Genomic DNA, 12,516 nt, shown 5'->3' on the forward strand with positions numbered 1-12,516 from the left:
GTTTTAACATTTTCACACTTGAGGGCTGTGGTATTTGGTGTGTGTGTGTAGAGAGGACTGTGACAGGCTGAAAGGGAGAGAAGCTGGCTCACAGAGAAAGGAGGCCTTGGCAAAACACTGGCCATGGTCCTGGAGCACAGAGCAGCACAGGGGAGGATTAGTGTGCATGGACTGAGATGAACTCATCTCTTGTGACATTATAGAACTGTACATAAACAACATCCTGAGAGAAGAGTGGCCTGCCACTTCCTTAGTCTCATCCACATCCAAAGACAGCCTCTGACTGACTGGAGAGGAGAGGGCCTGAGTGGGGGAAAAGCAGGATTCTGAATAATTACCTAGCTGCCAACCGTGGAAGGACAGGGCTGGTTCTTGACCACTTGGAAATTTGGACGTCCTTAGAGGCCCAGCAGCCAATCGTCTACAGTCTAGACTTCTAGGGTCTCGGTTGTCACAGAGAAAGTTGTTCAAGCACAGTGCGCGCACACACGGAAAAGCATACACGCGCACATGGCAACTGGGATTGAAGACTTGGCAATATACAGTACACTAATCCAATAATCTTGAACATGAATCTTGATATACCACAAAACAGTGCAATTATCATACTTTTCACAGATTCATGATATTGCATTAATAAACAGTAATAGATCCCATAATAGCTTGAGACCATACCATTGTATAAAACCCATATGCAGAGAACGCTTAGCGGTCTGTGGGAGAGCTACAGTAAATCGGCTGTCTGTCAGTTGTGTATATGAAAAGCAAACCAGAATTTGAGGTCAAAAACAGCACTGTAGACATTACAAGGGACATAAGGGCTAACCAAGTGTAACATGCTGGGTTGTCCAAAACAAATGTCAGGATGTCCAGACTATGTAAAAACTACATCAGGCAACACACTTGGCCAGCGCTGATGGGTGTTGTATGGGTGTTACTGGCACAAGCGTAGAAGGTATGAGTCAGTCGCAGACAGCTGACTGACTCGTCACAGCCAACAAATAACCATTAAGTAGCACTGGCATCTGTGAGGTATGATTAATATCAAAACGCAAGGAAAACACCACAAACCTCTGGCCTATGCTAATTTTAGTCGATTTCACACAGTTTACTCTATTCTCTCTCATACCATAAGAATTTAAGTACTCACAAAAATGTCAACATTCCACAGCATATTGAAAAAGTGAAGGGATTGAGACAAAAAGGATTTAAAGCTGTTCGAATACAAACAGCACACTTTACGCAACTGGCAGGGCACAATACTGTAGTCTAAAGGAGAGTATTATGTCCAGGGCACCCAACTCCAGCCATGGCTTGCTGGTAAGCTCTGAATGACCTGTTTATTTGGACTGTATGTCTCAAGCTTCTGGGGAGATCAGTGAATATGCTTTGTTGGAGTCTGGCGTTATGGACCACACAGCCAACATAAGCACCAGTATCTGCCAAATAGTCCAATGTTTAGACAATATACACTATTTGATATTGACTCCTCACAGCAATTTCAATGAAGAGGATAAAGCATAAGGAATAGGTTAAGGATTATTTTATTACTTACCAGTTTGTACAGTTTCTACCATGGAAAAATAACATGTAACATGAGACTATATTTACAATTCCATTTTTACAAAATGTCTTTACAAGATGTTTTGCCGGTTCAAAAACACTAGACTAAAAACACAACACACACACACAAATAAATAGACATTCACTGACTGTTCCACAACAAATATTTCTACAGTCAAGAACATAAAATTCCATAATTTCCACATAAACGTTATAATTTCATTAATAAACATGACATATGAATCCCCATATAATTAACTGTTAATGAAACATTGCTAACATATCCAAAAGAGGTAACAGACATGTTCATGCCTACAGAACACTAACGTTTGACATGCAAAACCATTACAAGCATTCAATTTGAAGCTTGTAATTTATTTACAGTTTTAAATTCTAATGTTCTACATGCAACATACTATGAGAAATATTCTGGGTTAAACTACACTGGTTTTAGTTACATTATTCATCACTACATAGGGTATGCCTAAGCGACATCTTTTTACTTGGTGAAACAAAATAAATAGGTGAACACGCGCCTTTCTCAATGAATACATGATTGTGTTTTACAATTGTATGCCGTTCTCTCCACGGTTATTAACGTGTCTTCAGTTAAGTTACCATGATATTCAAACAAAATCTGATTGACTTTTTTCTTGTCCTTTTATAATCTAACAATCTTTGAGTTCTAGATATACAACGATATACAATTGGAATTGATAAAATACTGTTGCTTTGTTATTGTTTCTATTGGAACAAACAGTTTGAGAATTCCTAAACCAACTTAGTCTTAGTGTCCCATAAATAACAGGAGAATGAACCAGCCAGTCCTAAAGAAAAGAGTCCTACATATCAGTATGCATCTAACCGTATGGAGAGTCCAGTCAGTGGATGGAATCAGGAAGGACTGAGGGGAAAGCATATGCTGTGCAGCCTGAAGGTGAACCCATTTCACATAGGTTGGGGTCAGATTTCATGGTCTGCTGTGTTGCAGTTTGGTTCCACACTGTATTCCCTCCCTGGGTGAAAGTGCTGAGAGACATTGGTTCCTGTCGCACTGGGTCTGATGGGTCAGGGGTCTCAATGTCTCTCCGCTGAGGACTTCTGGTGATGTGGATGGTGCTGCCTGAGTCTGGGTCCTACAACACAACACAACACAAATACATGTCAATTTCAGTTCCTAATGGTACTACAGAATAATGATCAAAATAGAGTAATGTGTTGTCGTGCAAGAAATATACTGGTCATTGATGAAGATGTCACTGGAGCGTCACAGATTTTCTCAAATTAGCTATGAGTCATGTGGCTGACTACAGGAGATCAACAGTCAGTGGTCAGTGAGTTGGTACTTACGGTGTTGAAGGACTGGTAACACACTGGGGGTCTGGAAGGTCTTAATGGTGGCAGGACCCTCACCTCCTGACGTCATCACCTGGACCTCCAGTCTGTAGTACGTGGCTGGCCGCAGGTTAGACACCACCAGCAGACTATGGTCCTGAAAGGGTCAACAGCACAAGAGAAGACCATTAACCATCTTTTCTACAACTGTAAAGGATTTGAGCAGCAATGTTCTATCAACTTTTAATTGTCCTCCAAGATTGGCTGAATACCTTTCTCACAGACAGACTGTTGTTTAAAGCATTAATCTTGGTTGGACTTCAGGGCTAGTATAACTTTCTGGTACCTGTATAACTTTTTCCCCATAGAAGTCTAGAGTTTTTGTCCGTTCTGTTGTTAAGATGTTGAATTATCTGTTAGGTAAACCTGGGCTACATCCCATCCACCATCTGCTCTCTATTCAGCCACAGAGGTAAACAAACACTTATCCTGATAAACTGAGTGTAGTGATGAGTGTTTTTATTTTTTAGAGCTGCAAGCGGCTCACTGGGTGGCGCAGACAGGCGGAACGTGTTGTTGATCGAGTAGATTATGTAAAACAGTGGGTTTTTCAGCGCGCTCATACAGGATGAAAGAGGAAGCAGGGAAGGTAGATGAAACACAGGAGGAGGAGAACTTCTAACGGGATCCCTCCCTCAGATCTCTGTGTATGATTGCACAGCACTGCTTATCTAGTTCTTCATGTAAAGAGGGCAATGCAGTGTATCCTTAAAAACACCTCCACTCCTGGCAGGCATTGTATAATGAAATGCTGAAGATCACACTTATTTTTTCAGCACACAGAGGGCAGTGTCCCTGGGAAAAGTACAATATATTCTTGATAACATTTTCCTTAAAATGTTGTGTCCTACAGCAAAAGCAAATAAATTACAATAGCCACTTCCTGGTATAAGCAATTCTAAAGTGAGTGACTGCATGTACCTTTCCAAACAAGAATTTTCACTACAGGAATAATAGTTATTTGAATATTATGGAGTTGAATAGACTTACTGGAGGCAGGATCTGGGACTGAGAGATGATGCTGTTGGGCAGGCTGTTTTGTCGGCTCTCAGTGGTGACCTCAGCCCAGGTGACCTGGAAGCCTGTGATTCGTTGATGGGCCAGGACCTGTGACACCCGCCACAGAAAGCTGCCTGTGATGTTTCCCTCGTGGATGGAGAAGGACGCTGTCAGATTCTCCGACTTAGCCAACACTTTGGGAAGTGGGGCTGCAGAGAGAGATCGGAATAACTATGTTGAAAAACACTCGTCTGATGGACATGTATTCTTGGCATAATGTAAACTGTATGTGCTAGGCTGGGAAGAAATAAGTCATAGTAAATAAATAAGGCAAAAATCTACTATAACATGAGAAGAAGCAGCCTCTTTCAACAACCGTGTGGAGAGTCTTGGAGTCAGGCACATAATGCAACATGATAATAAGAGTATGAACATAACATGACTTGGTTGTACTGGGCAGCTGACTCACCTTCCTCCCCAGGACAGGGGATGTGTTTGTGGCTCTTGCTCCTGATGGTGGTGCAGGACGGGGTGAGGAAGGTGGTGCTCTCGTCCTTGGCGCGCCTCTTGGACTTGAGCATGTGAACAGTCACTTTGTACTTGCAGGAGAAGAGCAGGCCCGGGAGGTTGATGTAGTTCTCCTGAGCCAAGAGACGCATTAAACGTTCAGAGCCCTGACATGATATCACCCAGGTCACATCCCAGGGAACCACCACAGATAATTAAATACATGGAGCCAAGAGAGGATCAGGTTCCCTCCCTATGCCCTGGAACATGGCCCACATTACTGAACCACTTTGAACATTCACATGTTAGGGGTTAACCCACTAGTCCTCCATTAAAACTACAATGAACAAAAGATTACATTATTTTGATGGGTTCCAAGTGTAACACAAATATAAAAAGGAGGTATCTGATAAAGACGAGGGGACAAGAATGCATTTCGGGTTCATTTGAAATGAAAATGACATGTTAAATGAATTACTTCAGACACTTTTTCCAGAAAACATGAAGATTTCCTGCTGAGTGAGTGGCTGATCTTTTTTATTATGATTTCTTTGAATAAAAACAACAATGCAGTATAATATGAATGGCCGCTCCCATCAGTCTGTTCATTGGGTGAGCTCGTCCCCAGACGCCAGCAGGGCAAAGCCCTCGCCCCTGGCCCGAAGGGATTTTCCAATGGCGGGAAGGACCAAGCCCCGCCCAACGCCCGGGAGGGCATGGAAGCGAGCATACCCAACCACCAGGACCAGCACACACACTGCTCAGTGTGAAACCAAAACAGAAAACAGAATTAACTAAATGCAAAACATACAATAATCACATCCCCACCCTCACACCTGATTGGAGGACCTCAAACATGATACTGTGCATGTGTGTATGTATTAATTCCCACACTCCATCATTCCAACCTTCAGATAGACACAGATCAACCCATCTTTCTCATTAAATCATTATTCTACCATTTCCTCTTGCAATACAAAACTTCATTCTACCACGGTGTCTCACGAGGGACTTCAAACTCTCCATCTGCAACATTTCAGTCCAAATTTCCCCCAAAATAAACATTTTACCCAAGAGCACAATGATATTTCCTATTGACTGACTGTGGTCCAACCGCGCTCTGATATTGACATAACAATCATTCCTGGACCCGACTCCAAAAACAAGCCACCGATGGACAGTACCAAAAGATATGTTCTATTGCTTCGGCTTCCTCGTGGCATAGTCTGCACAAGGCTGACTGACTCTTTTTGTAACAATAATTTTTATATAATAGCTTAAATTGAAAAGAAAGAATTCATGTGTCAATTGTTGTTTTGTATATCAATTCATAAACCCGATGCCATGTTATTGGGACATCGTAAATCTGTGCCCAACCATTTTGAATTTTATGTGGCATAGTTGTTAACCCTCTTGACCGTAAGTGAAACTGACACATTTTACATGGGTCATTTTAACTTCTTCGATATAGGGGGCGCTCTTTTAATTTTTGGATGAAAAACGTTCCCGTTTTAAACAAGATATTTTGTCACGAAAAGATGCTTGACTATGCATATAATTGACAGCTTTGGAAAGAAAACTCTGACGTTTCCAAAACTGCAAAGATATTGTCGGTGAGTGCCACAGAACTGATGTTACAGAAAAAACCCAGATAAAAATACAATCAGGAAGTGCCGCATTTTTTGAAACCGCCTCATGGCAATGACTCCTTATATGGCTGTGGAGGAGCTAGGAGTCAGCTTACCTTTTCCACGTTTTCCCCAAGGTGTCTGCAGCATTGTGACGTATTTTTAGGCATATCATTGGAAGATTGACCATAAGAGACTACATTTACCAGGTGGTCGCTTGGTGTCCTCCGTCGCAATTATTGCGTAATCTCCAGCTGCAGCATTTTTCCGTTTGCCTCTGATGAGAAACCGACTGCCAGGAATGATTTTTCATCGAATAGAATTGTGAAAAACACCTTGAGGATTGATTCTAAACAACGTTTGCCATGTTTCTGTCGATATTATGGAGCTAATTTGGAAAAAAGTTTGGCGTTGTAAGTGACTGCATTTTCGTTTTTTTTTCTTAGCCAAACGTGATGAACAAAACGAAGCTATTTCTCTTACACAAATAATATTTTTGGAAAAAATTAGCATTTGCTATCTAACAGAGTCTCGTCATTGAAAACATCCGAAGTTCTTCAAAGGTAAATTATTTTATTTGAATGCTTTTCTTGTTTTTGTGAAAATGTTGCCTGCTGAATGCTAGGCTTACTGCTATGCTAGGCTATCAATACTCTTACACAAATGCTTGTGTAGCTTTGGTTAAAGCATATTTTTAAAATTTGAGATGACAGTGTTGTTAACAAAAGGCTAAGCTTGTGTTTCAATATATTTATTTCATTTCATTTGCGATTCTCATGAATAGGAAACGTTGCGTTATGGTAATGAGCTTGAGGCTATGATTACGCTCCCGGATAAGGGATTGCTCGACGCTAGAGGTTAAGGTTAACATTTTTGGCAGACAAACAAATTAAGTAATTGCCTCTTCCATTTTTGTGACAGAACTGCAATGAGTTGTTATCATTTTGTATTGAGCATACATCTCCATACACCTTGATTAACCAGTTAGAGCTCTAGGGGCGCTATTTCATTTTTGGATAAAAAACGTTCCCGTTTTAAGCGCGATATTTTGTCACGAAAAGATGCTCGACTATGCATATTCTTGACAGTTTTGGAAAGTAAACACTCTGAAGTTTCAGAATCTGCAAAGATTTTGTCTGTAAGTGCCCCAGAACTCATTCTACAGGCGAAACCAAGATGATGCATCACCCAGGAATTAGCAGAATTTCTGAAGCTCTGTTTTCCATTCTCTCCTTATATGGCTGTGATTGCGCAACGAATGAGCCTACACTTTCTGTCGTTCGCCCAAGGTCTTAGCAGCATTGTGACGTATTTGTAGGCATATCATTGGAAGATTGACCATAAGAGACTACATTTTCCAAGTGTCCGCCTGGTGTCCTGCGTCGAATTCGGTGCGCAATTGCCAGCTGCTTCTACTTTACCATTTGATTCAGGGGAGAAAGCATGTGTCCAAGAACGATGTATCAATGAAGAGATATGTGAAAAACACCTTGATGATTGATTCTAAACAACGTTTGCCATGTTTTCAGTCGATATTATGGAGTTAATTTGGAAAAAAGTTTGCGTTTTGAGGACTGAATTTATGGATTTTTTTTGGTAGCCAAATGTGATGTATAAAACGGAGCTATTTCTAATACACAAGGAATCTTTTTGGAAAAACTGAGCATCTGCTATCTAACTGAGAGTATCCTCATTGAAAACATCAGAAGTTCTTCAAAGGTAAATTATTTTATTTGAAGGCTTTTATGTTTTTGTTAATGTTGCGTGCTGGATGCTAACGCTAATGCTAACGCTAAATGCTAACACGAAATGCTAACTCTAGCTAGCTACTTTTACACAAATTATTGTTTTCCTATGGTTGAGAAGCATATTTTGAAAATCTGAGATGACAGTGTTGTTTACAAAAGGCTAAGCTTGAGAGATGGCATATTTATTTCATTTCATTTGCGATTTTCATAAATAGTTAACGTTGTGTTATGCTAATGAGCTTGCTGATAGATTTACACAATCCTGGATACAGGGGTTTTTTCATAGCTAAACGTGACGCAGAAAACGGAGCGATTTGTCCTAAACAAATAATCTTTCAGGAAAAACTGAACATTTGCTATCTGAGAGTCTCCTCATTGAAAACATCTGAAGTTCTTCAAAGGTAAATTATTTTTTTGAATGCTTTTCTGTTTTTTTGTGTAAATGTTGCCAGCTGAATGCTAATGCTAAATGCTACGTTAGCCATCAATACTGTTACACAAATGCTTGTTTTGCAATGGTTGAGAAGCATATTTTGAAAATCTGAGATGACAGTGTTGTTAACAAAAGGCTAAGCTTGAGAGCTAGCATATTTATTTCATTTCATTTGCGATTTTCATGAATAGTTAACGTTGCATTATGGTAATGAGCTTGAGTCTGTATTCACGAACCCGGATCCGGGATGGGGAGATCAGAAAGGTTAACTGCTTGTATGACAATTTTAACAAAGTTGTTTCCAAAGTACATCATAAACATGACACCTTATACTATACATTATCTTGAAAAACATGGGCTTACCCTCTATCAGTACAGTGAAGTTTAGCCATATTATTTGCTGTAATAAATGTTCTGCCTCTTCTGGAAGATAACATTTGAATTGTAGCCAACTCTGTATGGCTTCATTTAAAAAGGAGGATACTTTAAACAGGGTTCCATTGTCAATCCACCGAAAATTGATGTTTTTAATCTGTATAACAGCAAAGAGACAACTTTTAAGGATTGGATGTGCCTCTCTTAGTGTCTCACTGGAATTAAATCTTCCATTTGTAATAACGACATTCTACACTAATAGTCGTGAACTCAGAGGGCGAGTGTTTTCTCTCTGATATGCAACAGCCCTGATTAAAAACGAACCAAGGCGCCATGTTCACACACAAGAGACAAGGACAGCGCTGTGCTGGAATCCTTCCCAGGGATCTATAGAAAAAGGATGTGTATTTCCTAGCAACCAGAGAAGGGCTCCCTGAAGAATGTGTTGCTTGCCAGGCTATGCCATCCTGGAACAGTGCTGAGTTCAAACGGCGCACCCCCCCACCCCCACACACACACACACACACCAAATGTGCTCATGCTGGGGGTGCATGGTCCATCATTCCCGAAAACATTGTTTTAGTACAGCGCACCATGTTTGGGCAGTGCACCATGTTTGACCACACCGACTGAGTCATAATCAAAACAGTCGCTGATTTACCCGCTGCAAAGCTGCACAGCAGGACTGAGGCGCTGAGTGGGGCCCTTTTCTTTACACGAGATGTCTTTTCTTAGTGCCAGACAAAAGGCTGGCGGGCACTTTGCATACCACTGAGATGTAGGGCTGTGACGATACCAGCATCGCTATATTTTTTCCTTGACAAAAATTAAAACACAAAGCAGACCAAACTCTATGGTCCTTTAAAAACCTACTGTACGTCAAATATATTGGAAAATAAATACAAGTGACTGAATGACAACATGCTGTTTGGTTCTGACACTAGAGCTGCTTTCATAAAGAAATGAAATCTGCTTCATGTTTTGAACAAGACACAGCCAGACACAAACTTGGCGCAATGACTGTACTTTGATAGAAGGATGATTTGGGGTATGAGACAGACCTGTGTGACTGACTTCTCTGGTCCTCTGGTCTCGTTGTGACTGCAGTACTCAGGCATCCACTGGACATGGTAACGACTCACCAAAGGATCTGGGAGGAGAGGAGGAAGAAGAGAGAGATGAGAGTATTCAATGACCTGGTGCAAAAACAACAAAGGACCCGATGACAAAGACAATATCAGACATGATACTTGCTTGTTGGGTAAAACGATCTTATCGTATAATACATCATCTTACAATAACACCCAGTCAGACTGTCTGAGTACTCTCTATTAGTGTCCCACCATCAGTCTGATCTTGTCAGGCATTAACAGATGCTGCTGATACACTAGCTGGTGAAACACATTAAAACACGATTCTTACATTTCCTACTGTGACTCATTTCAACATGACATTAATGTCAACATAATAAAATAAGAAATAAAAAGAGTTTGAACGACTAAATACGTACATACAAATATTTCTCCTAAATGTTGTGTTGAATCATCTCATCAGCGGAACGTGGCTATGTTTAAAGGCCTACCCTCAGCAATGGTGAACCAGCGCCAGTCTCAAACACCGGGTCCCAGCCCCAGTTCGCTTCATTACTAAACCGTAGACCCTCATTGCCTAATCAGCGCTGTTTATGCTCCCATTGCCCCCTGATATTTGACAGGAATTATTATTCATCTGGCTGTGTGCGTTCAGATGTGAAATTATACTTCTCCGATTAATAATTGAGTTACGCTGTGTTAGCCCTCGGCAGGGGACTGGATTGCGGTCGGGAGATAAAAGGAGGCCTTTGAAGGTTTCGACACGGATCTGGCGTGCTCAGCCTCCCAGCAGTTTGGAAGCAGAAGAGAGGAATTAAGGGGAAGCGGGAAATTAGGGGAAAATAAACAAGATATGCGTAGCTGAGCTGACAGAGAAGTAGAGGTACGTAAAAAAAAAGGGAAGGAACATTAAATCAGGTATAGAGCAGCGTGGCAGAGCTCGCCTCAGAAGTCTACTGATCTGTCTGTCTGTCTGTGTCAGTGATCCACTATCTCACCCTTTGAGACAGTCCTTTATAAACCTATGTGTTATGAAACAGTACAGATAGACATTTCTACTTGACCAGATGTGTCCCAATGTTGAGCTGCCTCTGAATGAGCGAGTGCAGTAATCAGCAGTGTTGAGTTAATCTGTCCCTCAATCTGAAGTTCTGAACACAGAGTCTGATGATGAGAAAAATGATCCTAGGCTATCAGGGACCAGGTTTCTCTCTCTCTCTCCTTCTTCCAGTATAACCCGGGTGGTCAGACGCAGACCCAGACCCAGAGGCATCCATCATCAGCCCAGTTAGAGGCTGAGTCTGTGCCACACCATCACCCTCACAGACTAGGACTGCTGCAGCGTAGTGTAGTCATCCCCCCCAGGCTAGGCCATGGAGCGAGCCCAGAACTAACTCCACAACACTCTGGGACTGAAAGCTTAGCCGACCCAGTCACAATCACTCAGCCTCCGGAGCTCGGGCCAGCCCTGCTAATCACTCTGGACCAGGAAGACTTCCATCTCTTCATGGTCTCTTTCTCTCTCTGCGACTGAGCAGATGGCTTCTCCATCAGAAGCACCACTGGGCCTCTCCTCAGCCAGGCCAGCCTGGGCATTCCTGCCTCCACTCTGTGGAGTTTGGCTTGGCGATGACATACACTACCGTTCAAAAGTTTGGGGTCACTTAGAAATGTCCTTGTTTTTGAAAAAAAAAAGATCATATTTTGTCCATTAAAATAACATCAAATTAATCAGAAATACAGTGTAGACATTGTTAATGTTGTAAATTACTATTGTAGCTGGAAACGGCAATTTTTCTATGGAAAATCTACATTGGTGTACAGAGGCCCATTATCAGAAACCATCACTCCTGTGTTCCAACGGCACGTTATGTTAGCTAATCCAAATTTAGCATTTTAAAAGGCTAATTGATCATTAGAAAACCCTTTTTTTTTGTTAGCACAGCTGAAAACTGTTGTTCTGATTAAAGAAGCAATAAAACTGTCCATCTTTAGACTAGTTGGGTATCTGGAGCATCCTCATTTGTGTCTCAAAATGGCTAGAAACAAATAACTAAACTCATCAGTTGTCACACCCTGGTCGAAGTATTTTGTGTTTATCTTTAGTTATTTGGTCAGGCCAGGGTGTGGCATGGGTTTTTGTAGGTGGTGTGTATGTATGGGGATTGTAGCTAGTGGGGTGTTCTAGCTAAGTCTATGGCTGTCTGAAGTGGTTCTCAATCAGAGGCAGGTGTTTATCGTTGTCTCTGATTGGGAACCATATTTAGGCAGCCATATTCTTTGAGTTTGTCGTGGGTGATTGTCCTTAGTGTCATTGTTCTGTGTTAGGTTACACAAGTATAGGCTGTTTCGGTTTTCGTTAAGTTTATTGTTTTGATAGTGTTTGTGTTTAGTGTGTTATTTCATTAAACATGGATTGCAATAGACACGCCGCATTTTGGTCCGACTCTCCTTCTCACCAAGAAAACCGTAACAGAATCACCCACCACAAAAGGACCAAGCAGCGTGTCAACAGGCAGGAGCAGCACGAGGAGATGCGCAATAAGGATTTCTGGACATGGGAGGAAATCCTCGACGGGAGAGGACCCTGGGCTAAACCAGGGGAGTGTAGCCGCCCAAAGGTGCAGCGGGAGAAGAAACAACAGGAGCAGCCCAAAGAGGAGTACAGTATGGAGTATACGACTTGGGAGGAGATCGACAGGTGGGCGGCCGACCCAGGGAGAGTGCCGGAGCCCGCCTGGGATTCGATGGAGCAGTGCGCGGAAGGATATAGGAGA

At 41.8% G+C, this 12,516-nt stretch overlaps 1 protein-coding gene across 1 annotated transcript in view; it reads right to left on the bottom strand.

The window, feature by feature from the left end:
• Positions 1-1,527: 1,527 nt before the first annotated feature.
• Positions 1,528-12,516, bottom strand: part of LOC110501646 (anosmin-1) — a 58,804-nt gene continuing 47,815 nt past the window's right edge. The window contains exons 10-14 of the mRNA XM_021579348.2: positions 9,710-9,798; positions 4,427-4,598; positions 3,949-4,166; positions 2,914-3,055; positions 1,528-2,699 (exon numbers count right to left, since the gene is read on the bottom strand). Of these exons, the coding sequence (XP_021435023.1) occupies positions 2,641-2,699; positions 2,914-3,055; positions 3,949-4,166; positions 4,427-4,598; positions 9,710-9,798 (680 nt within the window). The 3' untranslated portion in view covers positions 1,528-2,640. The remainder of the gene's footprint in view (positions 2,700-2,913; positions 3,056-3,948; positions 4,167-4,426; positions 4,599-9,709; positions 9,799-12,516) is intronic.

The sequence above is a fragment of the Oncorhynchus mykiss genome, chromosome 22 (assembly GCF_013265735.2).
Source record: "Oncorhynchus mykiss isolate Arlee chromosome 22, USDA_OmykA_1.1, whole genome shotgun sequence".
In the NCBI taxonomy this organism is placed as follows: Eukaryota; Metazoa; Chordata; class Actinopteri; order Salmoniformes; family Salmonidae; genus Oncorhynchus; species Oncorhynchus mykiss.